Genomic DNA, 22,869 nt, shown 5'->3' with positions numbered 1-22,869 from the left:
TCATTGAGAATGTTCAAGAAGCATTTTGAATTTGAAGTTCATGTGAAGGTTGACATATAGGACAATTAATGGACTTTTTTGCCAGTCCTGGGGCTTGAACTCAGGGCCTGGGCACTGTCCTTGGGCTTTCTCAAGACTAGAGCTCTACCACTTGAGCCTCAGCACCACTTCTGGCTTCTTTTTCTGTGTATCTGATACCGAGGAATCAAACCCAGGGCTTCATGTATTCTAAGCAAGCACTCTCTCACCAGGCCATGCTCCCAGCCCAAACTAATGGACTATTTTAACTGACTAATTACTTCCACCTAATAAATGATCATTAACTACTTCATTCCAGCCACTCGCTAATGGTACAGTAAAGGCACAGTATTTTTCCTGAGAAACATTTACCTCTATCTGATATGCTGCTATGCATAATTTATTAGATATTTTTAGCAAAATAACTTGAGAAATGCAGTTGTAGTCTACTGTAATCACACAAATTATTGAATTGTGTGTTCTCTGACTCTGTTGTTAGACTGAAAGGACCAACTTGAGAAGTTTTCCTCTGCCCAGAGCAGCGGTGAAATTGGAGCCTCTCTTGAACTCAGCTTCCTTGCGCAAAAAAACAAATTGCAAGTATGTCATGAGAGATTTTAAAGCCTCACAATGGGCTGTGTTGTGTATTATACATTAAGATGCCTGACCCAGAGCCTACAGACAAGTAGCAGGTGCGGGAGGAGCATGACATGGGGTGGGGGAGAGGGGTGTCTCCACAGGGAAAGCTTTTTGCCTGCTATCCAGGACAATCACAGAAGTTCCTCCCCTCCCTCTCTTCCTCCTCCTCTGCCTCATCTCCTCCCTCTCTTTCCCCTCCCCCTCCTCTTCCTTCCCCCTTCTCCTCCTCCTTCTCCTTTGTCTTTTCTTCCTCCTCTCCCTCCTCCATTTCCTCTTTTTTCTTCTTTTCCTTCATGGTTGACTCATTTAAAGAGCTCCGGTCTCATTTTAGAAATACCCCTGGTAATGTGCAGAGACCATGTACAGTTCCACTGCAATGCAGCAGTACTCGATGAAGTCCCTGTTCTTCACTTCTGTGGGAAGTACTAGAAGATAGGCCCAACTAGTGGTGTCTCCTGGAAGAAGTAAAGCCCTTATCCTCCCCAGGAATTAGGACAAGCAAGCTCAGGCCACGTAAGTAGGGCCACGATCTAAGATAATTCAGAAAGGATGGTATTTATCTTTGTCTTGTGGTATAGTAGGAGTCATGGGCATTGTTTTCCATGTGATCAAAGGGAAGAGATAGGGAGTAGGGGGAAGGAAAGATAAGTCTTTAGGATATTCCAGATTTTTCTATTTGGTGAGAAAGATCTGAATCGGTAGAAGAGGAAAATTCGACCTAGAATCCGAAAATTAGAAGTTGTTTATGACTTGAATTCATAGCAAAAAGCATACTGGACTCCACCAGTGTTGTGTATTTGTGCCTCCGCTGTGTTTTCACTTGTGTGAAAACTGTTCCCACCAGCCTGCAGGCCCTGCCCAGACAGCAATGACCAAGCCTGAAGACGCAACACGCACAAATCACACCTGGAGAGGTAGATGGCTCAGTCTCCACATGGGACTCCTGCTACTCAACGTCTGCGAGGACAGGAAAAGCCTGCCTTACCGGTCGTTCCAGCGGATCTACCAGCTCCATTACTCAGAGACTTTGGCGATCTCTGTCCTGCTCTTTCAAATCTGTATCAAGGTCAACTTAGGGGAAATGAAGCCGCTTCCGTCCATCCTCTCACGTGGCTCTGCCTCATAGTAGCGTCTGTGGGCTGTGATGGAAATGGCCCATGTTATCAGCCCATCACCACCAGCCCCATCTCATGAACCTATTGGGATCTTGAGAGGCTCTAGAGAGAACTGGTCCTAAAACTTTGCATAAAGAACTTTTAAAAGGGATGCCAACATAGAGTAAACTCTAGCAGCAAGCTCCACTGACAATGTTCTTCAGCCCTTTGTGAGACCTAGGGTCATCTCATTTTCCTTCTCCCTGAACTCTTCCTATATCGTTGTTTGTAGCGTGGCTCAGCTGCAAATGTTAACTTTTCTATATGCAAAACAACCCTAAGTTTTGTTCCTTACAGGGTTTCTTTGTTTGTTAGTTTTTGCTGAATAGAGAATTGTAGGTTGACAGTGTTCAGTAGTTTAAAAATGCTTCAGAGAGACATAACTTGCCTGTGTGAGCAAAGGCTGAGGAAATCCTCATCATGAGGCTTGCTTTGCCAAAACTGCTAAAGAAGTTTCCGCAGCTTAAACAAAAGGCTGCTAATTATTAACCTGCACCCTGCGAAGTCTAAAGCTGAATGGTACAAGTAATAGGCAGTCATATTTCTAATACTCCAGTCTTATAATGGTAAAACAATGACCATTTCTAGGGCTGGGACTTTGGCCTAGTGATAGAGTGCTTGTGCAGTATGCATGAAGACGCGGGTTTGATTCCTTGGAGGGAAAAGCCTTGGTGCTATGGCTCAAGTGGTAGAGCTTTTAGCCTTGAGAAAGCCCAAGGACAGTGCTCAGGCCCTGAGTTCAAGCCCCAGGACAGGCAATTAAACAAAAAAAAAGAAAGAAAAAGAAAAAAAAGTAATTACCATTTCTAGAATATGGGTTAAAAGGTCACGGTTGAAGCTGGGCAGAGCGGATCACGCCTGTGCTCTCAGCTGCTGACATGAAGAGGATTTCCGGTTGAAGCCAGCCCAAGCAAGAAGTACATGAGAGACCATTTCAGTCCGTTAGGTGTCATGCCAGCTACAGGGAGGCTCAGGCCATTTCAGGCCAGCCTGAGGGACGCACAGTTCCAGAGACCCCATCTGAATGGAAAAAGCGGAATGGAATTGTGCTCATCAGTCGTCCCCGCAACTACAGAAACCATAAACAGGGGGGGTCACAGGCCTGCGTGGCCTTCTCAAAAACAAAACCAACAAGACTCAAGGTGTGGCTCAAATGATAGAGCATATACCTGGCAAGATTGAGGACTTGAGTACTACCAAAAAAAAAAAGTACTACCCCCAAAAAAGTCACAATGAAAACGTACTCATATTCATGTCATGCATATACAGAGCCTTTTATTGCAGTTTTTTAAACTTTGCTGTGCACTTAAGGTATTTAGACAACTATATTCATCCTGTATCAGCTGAGACAGTTTTCTTTAGAAAACTGATGCCAAGAGTCAGGGCACAAGTAGTAGAAGATGGATGTCAGGAATTGCCGGAAAAACACTCTCCTGCCTACCCCACCCTCACCGCTCCACGGCTGTCCTCACCCCCCAGTGCCACCCCACTTCAGCCCACAGCACAGTGCATTCCTGGCAAAGCATACAGAAAGTCATCTGGTGTTTGTTTATTGTGGAAATGTTGCCTAAGCTCGAATTCTTCCATCAATGATTTTTAAAAGCGCTTCCTTTATTTCTGGTCTGTGGTTTATACACAATACAGCACATTTTGCACAATGGGCAGGTTTAGGAAATCCAGAGACTGTCTTCCCCAACTAACAGTATTCCCAGAAACCTGAATTCATTTCAACACAGGCTCAGCCCCGGGTCAACCAGTACTCTGCCAAGAGCAGGTTAACACCAGCCGGTCAAAGTCAAAGCTGGGATCAAACACCAGCGCTGCTAGGGCAGTGGTTGACTTTTTGTGGGTTTTTCAATTTTCTTTTTGTTTACTTTGCAAAAGTGTCTGGTGGGTGGAGTATTTAGTAATCCCTCTTTCCTACACTGGGTTTCAACTTCCTTTTGAAGCAAGTATTTTGCTACACTAATCAAAACTTGTGGCAGCAGACAGAGCTGCACTCTGAGAACTCTGCTAGCAAATGTATTTCTCAGGCTTGAGCCATGAGATCGCCGGCTGAGATTGTTTGGTTTATCTTATGGACTGTTTGTGTGGCGCAAGGTAAGATTAAAAGAGAAAACCTTTTTGGTTTTTTTCTCCTCTTTCCTCTCATATAGAACATTGGTGGATGGTGTTTTTCACAGTGATTCCTAGGGCTTTTATCTTGGGGGAAAAAAAGTGTGCTTTAACTACTTCTAGCTTACTATCTGATTGGCTTTTGACATTAAGGATGAAAAATACAAGTAGCTTGCGTATTGTGCTGGCATAGCTGATTACCTATGATTGTTTTATTTCCTATGATTGTATAATTTAAGAGAGTACTTTAAAAAGTGTTTGTGAAAACTGTAATCAGGCATAATCCTTCATCTTGAAATTACTAGAGTCTCTTGTTTTCCTTCTGGCTTAGAAGTTTCAGCAACATGCGTCATGTGAGGGTATTTAGATAAATGTAAATGCACAGGCAATAAAAGTCTTCAAATCATACAATGAACTGTCCTTAACAGTATTATAGAAAAGCTGGAGTTGTATTAAAATGGGAAAATTGTAAACACTAGCAATATAACTGAACATGGGGAACTTAGTACAAATTTGTAACATAGAACTCTTGACTTGCTCTTTTGTTTCCTGCAGTTATGTTAAATATAAGATAACACATAGTCTCTTCTGAGAGAAGGCTTTTGTGTTTATAAATTTGAGGGGGTTATTTTTTCTAATACCAGTAAATCAAATTCAGAATGGCTAATTATTGAATTACATCAGTAGTTCTCAAAGGATTAAGAATTTTATCCTCACAGGAAGTTTGCTTTCCTAGTTTATAACCAGTAGCTAGTTATCAAATATGGAATTGACTTTTAAAAACCAAATGAATAGCATTACTGCTAACTTCATCAAACTTCTAACCAAAACAACCTATTTTTATAAAAGACTTGTATGCACTGCACATACCAGGGGAGAAAGTTTCACTAATTTTCCATGTTCCCTACTTGGCATAAGGCTCTGCCACAAAACCCAGTGGATGTCAAGCGTCTCCATTGGTGGTCACACATCACAGAGCCTGCACCCTGCCGAAGGGCCTGCATCCACTAAACACAATCGCCTACACTCTAGTATTTGCTTTTCTGTTTATTCTCATGCTCACCACTGATACTAAGTTGAAAAACTGAAAGAAGACTTTGTTTATGGCCATCACCATTGCAGACCTAGACAGGAAATACAGCAGCTCAAAATGCTCACCAGCCTAGTAAAAGTACGCATTTATTCTAAGGAATGAAGGAGGAGTGGGAAGGGAAGGGAAGGAAGAAAAAGAAAAAAAAGAAAGAAAGAGAGGAAAGGAAGAGAGGGAGGTAGAAAGGGAGAGAGAGAAAGAAAGAAATTACTGTAGCTAACAGGAAGAACTTCAGCTTCCTCTGTTTTCTCCTTTTTGTATATTAACTACTGCCTTTGAAATAGATAGATAGATAGATAGATAGATAGATAGATAGAGAGGGCAAGAGAGGGAGAGAGAGTGGGAGATTGCATTACTTTTACAGTCTTAGCTGTGTAGGAACATTAGTGGATTTCCGTGTGTCCAAAATCCTGGCAGCTGAGATTCAGGTCAAGTTTCCAGGATAAAGTGTAAAATAACATTTTCTCTATCCAGCCATGTGTTTTCAGCTTTGGGGAATGTATTATACTCAAGCTTTTCAAGTAGATCTTTCAGATTTAAGGTCTGACAAATGAATATTGTATAAAATTAGGTCAAAGTGTACAAACTCCTGGAGAACAAATGAACACTGTTGTGAAACAGCCTAAGCAAGCAGTGGCTATGTTGTTTGGAGAGAGGTGTTTTCTAGTCCTCACACTTGATGTGTTTTCTAGTCCTTGTGGGTTATGTGTTTTCTGGTCCTTGCATTTTAGAGGCCAAAAAATGTTCTTTGAGGACAGGTAAGATGAGTACAGTTCAAAGGACTGAGGGATTCCATTTCAGGGTGAGCAAAGAGGATAGGTTTTGGTAACTATTATATTGTTTCAAATGCAAGATGCTTTCCAACTTTTAACTAATGCAGAAAAGGGTTTATGTTAAATGTTATAAAAATAAGTCAATAACAATTGTTCTTTTAGAACAAGGCATTTTTTTGGTCAAATGGAGCATCTATACCTAAATAATAATAATGAAGGGAGACTGTAAAAGGGAACTCTTTAGGGGCACTAGTATATCAGAGGAGGAAAGAGAGTGATAATAATGATACCAATAAGAGTAATGATAGTAATAAATATCCCCAAAAGACAGGCTTGTGCTGAGGCAAGCCTGGAACCTCCAATAGCTAGGTGACTCTTTTGCCATCATAGAAAATTGTAAATTCCAACTCAAATATTGAAGTGTTGCAAACTGAAGTGATCCTAAAGTAGAAATTCCCATTATATGTTTAAAAACGATGTCGTAAATAGCTTTCATTTTTGGTCTTTGGTTGCTGAGGTCTGATCTAAATGGAGCACTGGTTGTTGTTGATTGTTGGTTGTTGTTGGTTGTTGTTGGTTGGTGGTGGCTGGGGCCTGAAGCATTTGTGCTCAAGGCCAATGCTCTACTGCGTGAAGCCACAGCACTTCTTCCGGTTTTCTGGTGGTTAACTGGAGATAAGAGCTCTATGGACTTTCCTGCCCCAACTGGCTTTGAACCACTGATCCTCGGATCTCAGCCTCCTTAGTAGTTAGGATTATAGGCATGAGCTGCCAAAACCCAAGCGATCCTTTTCTCTCTCTCTCTCTCTCTCTCTCTCTCTCTCTCTCTCTCTCTCTCTCTCTCTCTCTCTCTCTCTCTCTCTCTTTTCTTTCTGCTGACTTTCTGATTATTTTACAGTCATCTCCAATTCCCCCTACTTTTCTGGCTAAAATCTCCTCCTCTGCCATCACCCCAATCCCTACTTGCCTGGAGATCCACCCCCCCCCCACCCCGCACATATTTAACTACCACTCTATTTGACTTATCTCTTCCAACTTCTGCAAACCCCGACTTTAGTGCACAGAGAAATTAGTATCATTGGACTGTGAATGTTCCAGATTGGGTTAAAAATCGGGTTAAAATGCATCATTGGGGATTGAAGAAAAAAAAGGGCTCTAAAGTATCTGAACAGAAACCAATAAAAACAGCATGAAATAATATAAAGAACAGAGAGATTTGACAGAGTACTTTTATTTGTTTTGACATTTTTAACTTAGAAAGCCAAGTTTCTCAGAAACCTTGTTAACTGCAGATGTAATAGATAGAAAAGTGATTATTGAAAGGTTTCTCCAAGGCTCCTAAAAGGTTTTTCTTTTCTTTTCTTTCCTTTTTTTCAACCTAAATTACAGTGATTTCTGACTTCAAAGCAACCAAATAAATTCAAGCCTGGAACACACAGATGATGGAATTATAGAGTTTGTAGGTCTGTACCCTGCTCTTCTTTTACCCTTATCACTTGACTGCTGTGGGCCGTGATTGTGGGCAAATTACATAGGAGAAATGCCTCTATTCCTTCATCCAACGATTCCTTTCTCAGTGATTTGTTAAGTCCCAGGCAGTACAAGGACCACTTCCCAAAAGGTTGCTTCATAGAAAAGAAAAAAAAGAGGAATTATGATGTGATTATGCTGTGGAATTATAAAATATGAACTTAGGATATGATTCATGTCTGAGGTGAACAAAGGATGCCTATAGGAGTCTTCTGGTAAGGCAGGAAGCTGTCTCTGGCTTACTACTACAGCAGAGCCATGCTGGGAAGTTGGTTCATGAGAGACAGAAAGAAGTCCAGAGTCCATGGCAGCTGGAACGGGCTGGCCGCTGGTTTGACACAGGTTCTTGCCCTATAAACCAAGCTGGACTAGAACTCACAGTGCCCCCATGTCGGCTTCCCCAGGGACCGAACTGGGGAAGGTATGCAGCACCAGGCTGGTATTCCTGGGTAGGTTTTGAAGAGTGAGGCCGATGAAGATACAATAGTGGCTACGGATGGGAAGGGATCATGGATGCATAAAGAATGAAAAGCTTTTCCATCTAACCCGAGAGGAGCCATATCAAGGTACTGGGGGTGAAGTTTGGTGCCAAGTATTGCTTCTCTTTTCTGTCTCTTTTAATTCGTGTTCCCAAGATTCTACCAATGCTAAGTTGCCCCTGCTGCAGAATATTTAAGGAATCCTTTTACTGTCAGTCAAGCCCCACAAAAACCTCACTGGAAACATAGCAACAGTTTAAGAAGCTAGGGCTGTGACTAGAACAGAAACTGACTTTCACTAAAAGCTTTTCAATTACTTCCAGAAACCAGATTCCAAAGCTATTTCCAGCTATATCCTGATAAGGACTTGAGTCAACCCTAATTACAAAATCCCTGTTGTTCTGCCCAATTTCCTTAGGGAATCTCTCTCTCTCTCTCTCTCTCTCTCTCTCTCTCTCTCTCTCTCTCTCTCTCTCTCTCTCTCTCTCTCTCTCTCTCTCTCTCTCTCCCTCCCTCCCTCCCTCCCTCCCTCCCTCCCTCCCTCCTCTCCATCTCTGTCTCTCTCCTACTTTTTGTGGTTTGGAATCATTGTCTATTAAAACTTTGTAAAGGAACCAGGAACCACTGCCTCACACCTGTGAGCCAAACTGCTCAGGAGGCTGAGATCTGAGGTTGCCATTTTGGAGCCAGCATGGGCAGAGCAGTCCAGGCAACTCTTATCTCCAATTCACCACCAGAAAATGGAACAAGGCCCTGTGGTCCAAGCCCTGAGCAAAAAATGCTCAGCAACTACATGCGTGGGCCCTGAGTTCAATCCCCAAGACTGGCATACACACAAAAATTTAGAAATACATACACATTAAAAATAATTAACTTTGTGTCTATGTGTATCCACAACAGCCCCTTACAATTTAGAGAACAGAGGGGGGAGAACAGTGAATTATGGTTTAAAAATATCAACTATATTTGTTTTGGGCTTCAACTGAGATTATATAACAATTTCCCTCAAGCTAACACAGAAGATTCTTATTCTCCGTTAGCCAATTTCATTCACAGTTCTTATTTCTGAACTAAAAATGGTTTTAAATTGGCACACAAAGGCCAGAAAATAAAAGTTCACCAAATAGTGTTCTATAAACAAAACTAATTGGCCCTTAAATGACTGCGAGCCCTGAGAATGGAACAGTCATTGCTAACTCCAGTAAGTATCTCCAAGTCAGAAAGCCAGCGCGTTCATTAACTTAGAATGGAAACAGGGGGCCTTGTACTGTTTGTTTGTTTGGTTTTTTAAGTTTTCGGAACAATCATACTTTCCAAGACATTTTGTGCCTTTAAAAACATTGCTATGCTTCCTGCTTGCTGAGCCTTAGCCCACCTCAGGAATGCCAATTTAATTCAGCTAAGTGAGGTTTTGTACATACACGCTGACAGTTTGACTACTTGAACCGAAATAGCTCTTTTTTTTTTTGGTCTAATTAGAAGTCTTTTACAATGTGTTCACTGAGTTGTTTTTCAAGTCAAGCAAACCAAGACCATGTCATAAGATGCGCCTAATTATTGTTAGAACTCAGTCCCCAGACTCATGGATTCCCCCTTGGGGACTGATCGATGGTCCTGGGCATGAGAACACACATGGCAAGAGGGCATGCACGCTTATCACACTTGCAGGTAACAACACTTGTCCTACCAACTGTGAAAATCAGGTGGTTCTCCTGAGCAGAGCGTTATCTGCGCTCCAGGTGGAAGAGACCAGCAGCTTGCAGGCCCCACAGCCGTAGGGGTGACAGCGAGCCATGCGTGGAGGAAGGACCTGCAGATGGGAGGGGGTTGGGGACACGGTGGATGGATGGCCCTGGGGACACTTGTGAGAAAGGCCAAGCCATATCCAGAGAGAGACCAACTGAGCCTAAGACCCAGCGGGAGGGAAGGTGTGTGACACGTTCCTCAGGGTGGCTGAGACCAGTCCACTCAGGGGTCCCTGAGCAGGTGAGGTGGACAGGGCGGCCAGCAGGAGGACAGTGGAGATGGTCAGAGACACCCGCCAGACCTCGGGGTCTCCAGTCCACCAGCGAAAAGCTGGAACTGGAGGTGTGACTGAAGTGGTGGAGGGCCAGCCTTGAGGAAAGAGAAAAAGGGGAAAAAAAACAAAGCCAAGGGAAAGCTCGAGGCCCCGAGTTCAAGTCCCAGTGCTGGCACACATATAGAAAAGTGTACTGAAACTTCCAAGGGAAAGCAGTGCAGTGCTGAATATTACTTGAAGTTTAAAAGACCACTCAAAATCAGCAATCTTCTCATATGAGAAACAATAAATATTTTGAGGAAATCCTTGTCTTTGATATCTACTTGCTTGAAACAATTACCCTATTTTGAAAAGGCAGGAATTAAGAGTATACAGCTGTTATTTGGAAACATAATAATGACTGGAAAAAAAGAATCTCTTGCCCCTGGGAAGCCAGAGGGCTGAACTCTGTGTGAATGAATTTCCAATTTGAGGATTGCTGTGATTACAGCTAAAAATCTTTCTAATTAAATACATTGATCGGAAGCCGCCACGGATGGCTCTTTGGTTGCCCGAGATCAAAAAGGGAGAGCAACTAAATTGATCAAAATAAGGTTCTACTCATCCATCTTCTCATTTGGAATGTCTTTTTTCCAGTAACCTGAGCACCATGAAGTAGATCTCAGCTTTGAAAGGGGGAAGAAGGGCAAGGAAAGGGCAATTTTCCTTGCAAAAACATAAGCATGAAGTTTTAAGCCAACACAAACCCAGGCCAGATCTGGGTGGAGGCCTTGGGGGCGGAGGGGGCGGGTCCGCCTGGTGCTAGGACGTTAGCACCACCTAGTGGAGAAAAGTTTAATTGGCCCACCGAGCTGGACAGGGCGCTTCACCCAGGTCCCTGAAACCCATGGACTCCAACTTCAGCCCTGCAGCAAAAACCCATGGCCAGCTAACACACCTTCTGCCTTCAAAGACACAGCTGCAGGTGCGCTTTCGATTTTATGGAATGCAAAATGTGTCCCCATGGCTCTGCTCCATGAAAGGAGTTGGCTTTGTTTGATTTCCTTCCCTGCCTTTGAAAAAGAATTTGTAGCACAGACTATTCAACTGTTATTGTAAAACCAAGCAAGTGGGCTGAAGGCTTGGCTCAAGTGGCAGAGTGCCCATCAAGCTCTTCCACCCACAGAAACACAGAGAAAACAGCAATTAAAGCAGTAATATCAGACTTGACTTGTTCAATTATTTAGCATTTAGAGTCGGCCATTTAAAACACAAATGTGTTGAATTTGCTGATGCAATCATCCTAAATCAAGTTGCTGGTTTGTGAGCAGAGTATTAAAAGCATTGATGACTAAAATCAGTTGGTGTGAGTTGATCAGTGTTCTGTCTTTTCTTTTTCTGCTCCACATATTTAGTCTTTTGCAAAATAAGAGTAATATGACCCATGCAAATGTTGATCCTTTTATGTTTGATTGTAAAATACCCTGCACACACTTGAATAAAATAGGTGCGGGCCTTATTACAAATGCATACTGTCTTACAAATAGCTGCGATTGTGTATGGCAAGAACAATGTTTCTGGAATCTCAGGAGGAAACACTTTCTGATCTCTTTTTCACCAGTACCTCTAGATTTCTCCTAGGTGGTATTCTCTTTCTTTTTTATGCCACTGATGGAGTTTGAACTCAGGACCTAGGCACTTTCCCTGAGCTTCCTTTGCTCAAGGCTAGCACTCTACCATTTGAGCCACAGGGCCACTTTTGTCTTTTCCTGTGTATGTGGCACTGAGGAATTGAACCCAGGGCTTCATGCATGCTAGGCAAGCACTCTAGGTCACATTCCCAGCTCCCGCTCATTTTTAAAAAATATCTTCCTTTTCATTAATAGCTTCACAGCCAGTATACCCATTTTATTATGCCCAGTGACTGTTCTCTAATTTTATATTGATGTGGTATTCCTACAATATTTTATGTAAATTTTTGTTATTTTTTTATTAGTAGTATTTTATGTCAGTGGTGTAATATTCCATTGCATACTTGCAACATGCATGTTTATTTCTTCAACTACTAATGGATATTGGGCTTATTTTAGTGTGTGATTATTTACAATAATCATTACCACTTGTGAAATCTGATTCATCATGCATGCATTCTTCTAGGATAGAATTCTAGGTATGAGGTTACTGAACCATAGCTATTCTACTGTTTCCTCTCCAAACTAATATGCTAAAATACTAATGTGGGTCTCTGGAAAATAGTTAAATTTAAATGGTTTGTGGGGGAAGAGTCTCCAGGATGAGCTTGCTATACTTATAAGAGAAAGACTAAAGCTCCATTCTCTGGATCTGCCTCTGTATTGTTTGTCTATCTGGATCTCTGTGTCTCTCTCTCTGTGTCTGTGTCTGTGTCTCTCTCTCTCTCTCTCTCTCTCTCTCTCTCTCTCTCTCTCTCTCTCTCTCTCTCTCTCTCTCTCTCTCTCTCTCTCTCTCTCTCTCTCTCTCTCTCCACTCCTCCTTCCTGTCCGCCCCTCCCCCTGATTTCAGGATTTAGGGGAAAGACGGTCATCTATTAACAAGATAAATATGAGACCCATCATATATTTGACCCACCAGATGACAGGAGTTTTATTAAAACAGCACTGATTTCAGACAACAGTTCATATCTTCAACAACATTTTTCTGATGAGAAAGTTCCATCCCCCCCCCCCACACACACACACAATTCTAAATGCTCCACGTTCTTTCCAGATCTTGAGAGACTTTCAAGCTTTAACTTTTGCAAGTGCCTTTATTATTATTTTGTTGAGTTTTTGGACTTGAACTCAGGGCATGGGCACTGTCCCTGAACTCTTTTGCTCAAGGCTAACACTCTACCCTCTTTCAGCCTCAGTGTCACTTTCTGTTTCCTGGTGTTTAATTGGAGGTGGGTCTACATGGGCTGGCCTTGAACCAGGAGCCTCAGCTCTCAGCCTCCCAAGTGGTTAGGATTACAGGGGTGAGCCATGGCACCTGGCTTACAATTTTAATTTTCCTTTGTAGTCGGAAGAAGTTTCCATGTGTGACTCTCGGGCATTTCCATTTATTTATTTATACATTCATTCATTTATGTTTACTTATCCTTTAAGGGCTTAAAGGCAAGATTCGTTTTCTTCAATGCTGCACTGAAGCCAACCCTTTCTGTAGAGGCTAGAATCTCATTTATTTGACTTTAGGATTCCTGTGGCTTTCAAGTCTTTTTGTGTCTGTTTTGCTAAGATTTTTTTTAAAGAACCTATTTTATCCATATTCTCAAAGTATGATATTCTGCTAATATCTTTTCACTGTTCCCAAAATTCCTTAGGCTGTTTCTTTTTATTCCTGATTATCATATTCATGTGTTGCTTCTCTGTCTCTCAATTATTCTTTCTAGAATTATAATAATTATACTGATCAACAGGACCTACTGGTTAGCTTCGTTAGTACTTGGTATGTCTTGTGGGTTTTTTTTTCATTTGCTTTTGCTATTTTTATTTTTTTTAATTTATCCCATGGAGCTTTTGGAAGAGGTCTGTCACTTTATTCAATCTGTGCCTGCTCTCCTGAAATTTTATTAGATTTGCATATAGTTCATTTCAGAATATTTCCTAATTCCCACTGTGATTCCTTCATTTAATCCACTAAAGGAACTTTGCTAATTTGCAAATTCACTATGGTTTCCTATTACTCAGTAATTATTTCTCTTATCAGGTTGTTTGATTTGGGTGTTTTGAGACTTAGCAGAACGTGTACTATCACCTAATGTAATTTATTTCTAAAATAGTTTATTTATTCCTAAAATCTTCTTGGGCACAGCATTCTCTGTGTAAATCAGGTCAGTTGTTTTATAACCTTTCAAATCTTTGTGCCATTCTAATTTTCTCTTCTTTTTTCAATTGAGGAATACTCAAGTCTCTCATATTGAGTCTGTGTCCCTCATGTGTTTGTGACCTTGTTACTAGGCGCTCCATATTTAGAATTGTCACATATCTCTTTCTAGAAAAACTTTAGTCTTTGCGAAGCGGTTCTTCTTGTAATGCCTCCCCACGCTCCCTACGTTGAGTTCTATTTTACTTGACGGTGTTATAATAATATCGACTCTGCTGTGATAGTGTTTGCATGAATATTACTATCCCGTAGTAGATGTCACCTACAAGCGGTTTTAATGTGGTTTTGTGGATTTACATTGGAAACCATTGGCTTTCTTGTGTGCTGAACTCAGGACCTCATGCCTGCTGGGCGGTATGAAACCATTTGATCCATATCTGTAAAAGAAAATTAATCTGACATTCCAGGAAATCCCCTTTCCTCCTCATCCTTTCAGTTGGGGAAAGAGTGGGAGCACGGAGCTTGTTTTATAAGCACCCATCCCCACGCCCCCCCCCCCCCCCCCCGGCCCCTCTGCTGTGCTTGCTTGTTTATCTGCTCTTCCTGCACTTGAATTTGGACATTCTTTTATTTTACATCAAATGCACTGCATTCCCCACAGCAGCCACCCGAGTCTTCTTCACACGTGGATGCTGTGGTTTCAGGGCCCCTCCAGCGTGGTGCACATTTCCCTGCTCCTCCTTCAGCGTGGGGATGTCAAGAGAATCCCAGGAGCGGCTCCATCTCCTCGGAGGTCGCGCGCGCTGCCTTGGGCTTTGGTTGTTGGTTTGGGATTTGGGTCTTTGCTTCTCGGTTGTGTCTCCTCTCCGCGTGTGTTTTAATTTTCACTCACAGCCGTACACATGGTGGGAAATCAGTGTCAGGATTCTGTGTCTCTAGTCCTAGGGACAGCAGTGCACGCTCTCCAGACCCACCATGAAATGGAGCTCGTTTGGGCCTGGATGGCGCGTGCAGTTGGAATTACTCTACATCAGGCTTCAAATGGCTCCACCTCCTCCTCCCCATCCTCCTCCTCCCCCTCTTCCTCCCCCTCCTCCTTCCCCCTCCTCCTCCTCCTCCTCTCCACAGCCCTGACCCCAGTTCCTGCCTGCACCCTCAGGGTTGCTGCAGTCCTTGCTCCCGAGCTTGCCTTACACACACACACACACGCACGCACACTTACACGCACACACACACAAATACACACATGCACACACGCACACACACGCACGCACACTTACATGCACACACACGCATGCACATACCCATGGACACACACTTACACACTCATGCACACACACTTACACACGCGCATGCACACACTTACACACACACACACACACACACACACACGCAGTGCTTCCGTCTTTCCTTCCATCCCTGTCTGGATTTTTTTCCCCGGTTCATGGTGGGGAGGACGTGGACAGGGGCTGGTGACCTGGGTGAGGCACCCTCCCCACGCCTCTGCCCCCCTCCCCACCTCCCCAGTCACCTGGACAGGATCCCGCCGTGGTGCCCCTCTCGAAGGACCTCCGGGATCGCTGCCTGGCTGTAGAATTCCTGAGCTACAAGAAGCCTTTCCAGGACCAGACGCTGGGTCAGGTTCCCTGCTTCCCCTCAGGACTCCGAGAGTGTCCCATAAGTGTCCAAAAGGCATGTATGACACCTGCGCGCGCACACCCGTGTGTGTGTAAATGTATGCACACACATGACATACATTACAGACACATTCACAGCACAGCGTGAATGGAGCTGCCACTGGACCACCCACTAAATGACGGGCATCTAAGCACACCTTCCAGTCAGTGGTTTCTAATTTATTTATTTTATTTGTAGATTGCCAAGGACCTCCGCCCAAAAAACCCACAGAAATCCTGTCGGGCTCCTGGCCTGACCAAACCTACCCGGAGGGCAAGCAGGCCGTGTACAAATGCCGGCCCGGGTACAGAACGCTGGGCACCATCACCGTGGTGTGCAGAGCAGGAGAATGGGTGCCCACGAACCCAGCCAGGATCTGCCGCAGTAAGTGTGCCCCGCACTTCTGAACACAAGGAAGCCACTCCTGACGGAAGCACCCTGGGACAGAGCGGGGTCGTGGCATTGCTGAGACTAAGGTGTTTCCCCGGGAGTTCACATGCAGGCCGTGAGCCTGCCATGCCCTCCCTCCATCCCTCCCCACAGCTGCATAGCTCATTCTGCATGCAGTCATTCTGAATACCAGGACTGCACTCCCTCCCTCTCATCCCTGGCCACAGCTGCATGGCTCATTCTGCATGCAGTCATTCTGAATACCCAGGACTGTACTCCCTCCCTCTGCCTCCCTCCATTCACATCGTTATGTGAAGAGTGTTAGTTCTACTAAAATGCCTTTACCTGTTCATTTATTTTAAAAAACTATCTACCTATCATCTATCTATTTTTGTGCCAGTGCTAAGGATTGACCTCAGTCTTGTGCTTGCTTAGCTTTTACACTCAAGGTCCTTGAGCCACACTTCCATTTTCAGCTTTTTACTGGACCTAAGACTTCCTGCCCAGACTGGCTTGGAGCCATGATCCTCAGATGTCAGCCTCTTACACACATGAGATGTTGGTGCCAGGCCATCCTACAAAATTTAAATTGTAACACATTCATCGTTTCGATTTATTTATTTATTTTTATAATTTTCCTTGTCCTGTAGCCATCCTCTAATCTAGCTGGAATCTCCCTGTCCCCGGACTCTGTGTCACGGCTTTGTGTTCTGTGCTTGGTTTCCCCCTGTAGAGAAGCCTTGTGGACACCCAGGGGATGCCCCCTTTGGCTCCTTCCAGCTCACAGTGGGAAATGAGTTTGAATTTGGCGCCAGGGTGGTTTACACCTGTGATGAGGGGTATGTATTCAGGGTAAATAGGGTTAGAATCAAGATTGTAAATAACAACTCTTCTATTAAGTGACTCTTCTTTCCCTAGGTCTACTTTAAAAAAATACACAAGAAGCATGAAGAATTACACTGTAGCATGGACAGTCTCATTTGGCTGCCATACTGTCCTTCACATGGAAAAATTACAATGACTTTAGCTCCTCTGAGTGTTGTATAAAAGCCGGTAAATCAGTATTCACATAACTAAGCTTTCAGCCATGTCTTTACTGCACTCTACTAGTTAAAGAATAAGGGAATTCCACAAGGTTGGTGAAAATAATAACAAAATCACATTGTAAGGCATCGACCTTGCAAACTGAAAAGAGACAAGATGTTTACATTTGATGAAGGGCTCTGGCACACAAGTGACTTTAGAGGTAGACAATTAGTACTTCCACAATTATTAGTTCAGTGCTTCCAACCAGCCATTGGGTTTTATAGCCAATCTCCCAACTGGACTTCCTCCGTATTCTTCTCCATTCTGGAGAAAAAGTTATATATGGTAAAGCCAGAATAAGATGATTCCAATTTCACACTACATAAACGTAGACAGGATCAAGAGCTTACAGACAGGGCATTCTAATTGTCCCCTTGACAACATCTTGACTTGAGATGTTCAAATAAAAAGCTGTGAGCTCAAGTTGTAGAGTTAGCCTGTAGTCCCAAGTCCCAGAACCCAACATCTACTTGTATTTCTTAACGTATTGCTTCATTTCCATTCCTTCTGTTGCAAAAGCAGAAGCTAATACTATGTATCATTAGGATGGTGGCAGAATCCATATGACCCACATTAGAAGAGATCCTGGGACATTTATAAACACCATGAATCTGGCCTCTCATTGTTCACTACCCAAGGGAGAATTTTTCAAACATGCATTAAAAATAAAAGCAAAAAAACCCAACTTTCAAACATGACTGTGGATCTCATTACATATAACCAGATAGATTGATCCCTTTGGGCATGAAATTTAATTCACTCTGCTCTTCATCTGTGAAATCTCTCTCTCTTCTTCCAAGACAGTCTGCTACCCTTCAGGTTTCACCTTTGTCCTCACAAGAACAATTAAAATACAGACACTTCTGTCATTTAATTACCCCAGCCTCAGAAATTCATAGTGACAGAATGAACTGCATAACTTCCTCTGACCCTCAGTCTCCTTTAATGCCCTTCATCTTGTAAAATTTAGGAAAAATCTCTGACATACTCCAACAGAACTCCACCAAAGAAATCACTGACAACAATCAATGAAAACAAATGTCCTCAAACCATCCAGGAGCAGATATCGTTAATGACATTTTGAACCTTTGCTGAGGAAAGGTTTTTGCCTGTCTGAAGGAAGTACATCTTTGATCCAGATATGAAATAAGGAGATGTTAACTCTGAGAATCTGCTATCTCTGTTGGAGAGGGTTCATTTGGCCTTTAGAGGAGCTAGCAAACTGCCTAGATAAGTAGTTGTTTTGTTTCTGCATGAGGCATGGAGAAAATGTACATAAAAAATGACTAAAATGTACTCTCTTGAAAATTTTTCTTTCCTGAAACAAGAACAAGCCATGAACGGTATAAGAAAAAGCATGTTTTGAGGGAGAAAAAAATGTTCCCTTGTGTGATGAGCAGAAAAATCCATATTTGTAGATGAAAGAGATGACTATCCCGTGGAAATATCTAGGGCCTTGTAGCCTTTTAAAGGAAGAGGAGAGAAAAGAAAAGAACAAGAAATAAAAGGAAAAGGAGGGCAAAGAGTGAAAGATGAATGGAAGGAAGGAAGGAAGGAAGGAAGGAAGGAAGGAAGGAAGGAAGGAAGGAAGGAAGGAAGGGGTAGGGAAGGTAAGGGAGGGAGGAAGGAAATAGAAAAAAGGAGGGAGGAATGGAGGAAGGGTAAAAAGCAGGAAAAGAAGACAAGGAAGAAGAAAAATGAAGGAAGACAAAAGAAAGCAAAAAACATATTTGTTGTTATCTTTCCATGAAGTGGCGCTCCTACATAACATTGAGAATGGCATTGAGTTTAGAACTGCGCAGAAACACAGCCACCACACAGTATCTGACCATCTTATGACTCTGGGTTTCAGGTATCAGTTGCTAGGTGAAATTAATTTCCGTGAGTGTGCAGCTGATGGATGGACCAATAATATCCCTACATGTGAAAGTAAGTGTAAAATTCATTAACAATTACATTGAAACACCAGCACTACCTAAGATGAAAGAAAAACTGCTTTGCCTTGAAAATGTCCTTGAGGCCTATGATTAAAATTTTCAAATGGTTTTATGTTTCTAGAAGAGACAGAGAACCTGGTCACTTTATTGCTCCATTATTTTGTGTTTTAGTATACCTAATATGGGTGCTAAAGCTGTAGCTGAGTAGTAGAGTGCTTGTACAGCAAGTGTGAGGCCCTAGGTTTGTTCCCCAACACCCCCATTCCCCTAAAAAAAAAAAACAGGTCTAGAATTTCCATGTAACGCGCATCCAGAATAACTCTACAGTAAAATAAAATGTGAACACCATAACTGTGCACAAATTAAAACGCAAAAAATCAAATCGAACCAAAACAAGTCCTCAAACTAGTTTTGAACACTGAATGGGAAGAAAATTAAAGAATTCCTTGATTAAAGCACATATCATAAAGTTGGCTTTTACCACTCTGATGATACAGCATCATCTCTTTCTGGAGCATCCATAGAAAGTGCGCATTTTATTATCCCAGGATTCACACTTGCAAATTATGTGCGACCTCATGAAAACAGGCACTTACATCCCCCGGAGTATTTCTCTTGGGTCATCCCATACAACAGACTCAGAGCTGAACCTTCTATTCTTGCGTGGCTGAGTCTTTTGGAAGCCCTCCCCGCAGTGTCCAGTGTCCAGGGGGGCCTTTCCAGATGGAGTGAGGAAGCGCTGTGTTTGCTTTGCAGTCGTGAAGTGCTTGCCCATCTCAGAACCAGAGAACGGGAGGATTGTCAGCAGCGCCATGGAGACAGACCAGGAGTATCACTTTGGACAAGTGATTCAGTTTGAGTGTAACCCGGGCTTCAGAAGAGAGGGGTCGAAGGAAGTCCACTGCTCGGAGGCTGGACGCTGGAGCAGTGAGAAGCCGACGTGTGTGGGTGAGAGACCTCTGCTCCCTGCCAACAGCAGGCCTTGTGCTTTTCTTAGGACAGTAAATGTTCCAATGCACTGTTGCCTTGAAAGAACACGACTTCTGATAGTTAGCGAATGTTTCTGAGATTTGTACTGTTTTCCAGAAATTCATGAAAGATTTTTTTTGACATTTTTCTATGCAAAGATCATGTTATTTCATCTGAACAATAAGTACATGGCAGGGCTTCAGTGGTTGACACCTGCAATCCTAACCTCTCAGGAACTTGTGATCTGAGGATCATGCTTCAAAGCCAGCCTGAGCAAGAAAATCAACAAGACTCCTATCTCCAATTAACCAATAAAAAGCTGCAAATGCAGCTTTGGCTCAAGCCTTGTGCAAAAAAGGCTCAGGGATAGTGCCCAGGCCCTGAGTTCAAACCCCAAGACCAACACACACACACACACACACACACACACACACACGCACACACACACACGTGATTAATGCTCTAGTATCACCACATCTGCTTTAATTCTAATGTAATTGAATTGAACAAACTGTGTTACCCAGTTGAACCATTTTTCCCAGAAGTACTATGACACAAAGAGTCAAGTGGAAATCAAACCTGAAGCCAGGTACCAGTGACTCTCACCTATAAACCTAGCTCCTTACGAAGCTGAGATCTGGCCTATCATGTTTCTAGGCCAGGATGGGCAGAAAAAGGATCACCATTCTATCTCCAAAATAACCAGCAAAATCTAGTCTGGTGGCATGGCTAAAGTGGTAGAGATCCAACCTAGCAAGCAAGCTAAGCAACCATGACACCCTGAGTTCAAGCCCCGGGACTGCCAAAATCTAAAAAAGGTTCCAATTTAGGTCATTCTTTAATATACTCTCACTGTAAGTACGCTGAAGTTGGCTCTTGACAGATGAAATAGAATTTCAGAATTTTTCTTACACGTTGTAATATTAACTCCCAGAATACATTCGTCCCTATGGTTTTGACAGCCACTGATTAGGCATGAGACATTGTATTTTTGAACATCTGTAGCTAGTGAATATTATTTTTTGCTGTTTTAGTGCTGTAACTTTACCACAAATGAGTCACCTAAATAATTTTCTGCCTTTCTGGAAAGCTCTATAGTAAACTCCAGGTTAAGATTTCTTTAATGTTTTGTTTTGGGGTTTTTTTCTGGGGGGGGTCCTGCTACTGTTGACTTGTACATCATGATTAATATAATTTGGGTTTTTGTGCCAAACATTGTGGTCAACTAGATTATCAGAGTTTATTTTTTTTAATTCTATTAATTTGAGTAGACATTTCTGTCCTCTTCACTTGTTGACATCTCTCTTTTAGTCTAGTCTTACACTAAAAATACAAAGAGTTCTCCCATTAAGAAACTTTATAGCAACACTGATAGTTTAGAGCAATAATAATAGGCTAATAATATTTCTGTTCAGCATAGCAAAATTTGTATATCCTAGCCATTTAGGTGTTTGCAACCCTACAGCTAGCTTTCTGTAATTCGTGGAATTTTTCCTGGGAGAGATGGTTTTTAAGTGAAGAGGGTGGGGGGGTGGTAAAAACTCACAGAGAGGACAGCCAGGGTTAGAAGGACCCTGGTCTGCTGCCCTGGGGCCCTGAGCACAGCATGCAGGCAGGCAGGCAGGCAGGCAGGCAGGCGGCCTGTCAGTAACCGATGGAGGACTGGACTGGGCTGGCCCTGAGGCACTGAATGCAGAGGCTTCAGCGCTTGACTTGGCCTCTCTTCTCTGTGATTAGGGAATCCAGACAGGATTTCCAGCAGGGAAAGCAATGACCACTTGAAAGTTCTCTATGTCACACCCTAGGAGAATGGGTGAGGAAAAGAGAATTTGGGGACACAGATATCGTTGTTATAATCCCAGGGAGGGAAAAAGCTGCCAAAGCTGATCTCCAGTTTGTGTGACTGTATTATTTCGTTGGTATTTCACCAGCCTTTGAGGAGGCAAAGGGGAAAAAAGCGACTTTATTTTCTTTTGTTCCTTCCTTCCTTCCTTTTTTTTGTGGCTACTGCTGAGGCTTGACCTCAGCCTGGACTCGTCCCTTAGGTTTTTCATGCAAGGCCAACACTCTACCACCAACACCTCCAATTCTGGCTTTTTTTGGTGGTTCTTTGGAAATAAGAGTCTCACAGATTTCTCTGCCTGGGCTGGTTTCAAACTGCAATCCTCAGATCTCAACCTCCTGAATGGCTAAGGTTCCAGGCGTGAGACACTGGCTCCTAGCTAAAAATCACCTTTTTTCTCTCTCCTTATTTTTTAGCAAAACCAGAAAAAAAGTGGATGGTTTCATAGACAAAAGCCTCTGTTGATCATTTTTCTTGTTAATAGGAAAACCACTTTGGCAGGTGACTCAATGAAACTGTAAATCACAACATACTTCTCTACATTAGAATTTCATGCATATATCTGATGATGAACCAGCTGCCAAGTTGTTGTTTTTTTTCCAGGACTAATTTGTCATTAAGCAAAATAAAATTAGAAATAACTTCAATAAGAATTTCAACCTCTTTCCAAAGTGAATGTTTAGAACCTTAGGTAAGTTATCCATCAGAGAGTCGAGTCAAAGCAATGTTTTGTTTGGTAAGCTGATTTACCTAAGTAGAAACACCGTTTCTGACTTTATGCAAATAGGTTTTATGCATCGCTTATTAATTCCTAATAAGCACTTCAGAATAAACCTTTTGTCTTTAGAAATATCCTGCACATTGCCAGAAATTCACAATGGACAACCTCTGTCCAGGGGGAGAATTTTTAAGGAGAATGAACGATTTCAGTACAAATGTAACCCAGGGTTTGAATTCGTGGAGAGAGGTGAAGCTGTGTGCACCGGATCTGGCTGGAGTCCGCCGCCCGCCTGTGAAGGTATGTCATCCACAGCCTTACCTTGGTGTGTGTGTGTGTGTGTGTGTGTGTGTGTGTGTGTGTGTGTGTTCTGGATTAGTAGTCAGAACCTCCTAGGCGCTGCTCTTGCTCTAGCACCGTTACACACCCTGCCCCAATTATTCCCATTAATATAATCCCTTTAATTCAGCCATTTATTATTTTCAAAACTAGAGAGCACTACTATTTAAAAAACAAACAAACAAGATTGCACCGCATTTTAAGCATGCAAAGTCTCTTTTGAGACCATTTGGGATGAATTTTTCACTCATCCCAAGTGGTCGCAAGTGTCTC

At 42.7% G+C, this 22,869-nt stretch overlaps 1 protein-coding gene across 1 annotated transcript in view; it reads left to right on the top strand.

The window, feature by feature from the left end:
* The first annotated feature begins 3,617 nt into the window (after window positions 1-3,617).
* Window positions 3,618-22,869, top strand: part of LOC150058591 (complement factor H-like) — a 46,501-nt gene continuing 27,249 nt past the window's right edge. The window contains exons 1-6 of the mRNA XM_090341473.1: window positions 3,618-3,911; window positions 15,513-15,698; window positions 16,438-16,543; window positions 18,643-18,719; window positions 19,484-19,675; window positions 22,387-22,557. Of these exons, the coding sequence (XP_090197599.1) occupies window positions 3,854-3,911; window positions 15,513-15,698; window positions 16,438-16,543; window positions 18,643-18,719; window positions 19,484-19,675; window positions 22,387-22,557 (790 nt within the window). The 5' untranslated portion in view covers window positions 3,618-3,853. The remainder of the gene's footprint in view (window positions 3,912-15,512; window positions 15,699-16,437; window positions 16,544-18,642; window positions 18,720-19,483; window positions 19,676-22,386; window positions 22,558-22,869) is intronic.

This window comes from Megascapheus bottae, chromosome 10 (genome assembly GCF_031878675.1).
Source record: "Megascapheus bottae isolate mThoBot1 chromosome 10, mThoBot2.hap1, whole genome shotgun sequence".
Taxonomy (NCBI): Eukaryota; Metazoa; Chordata; class Mammalia; order Rodentia; family Geomyidae; genus Megascapheus; species Megascapheus bottae.
The sequence above is the reverse complement of the archived record's forward strand: the minus strand, read 5'-3'. Positions and strand labels throughout refer to the sequence as shown.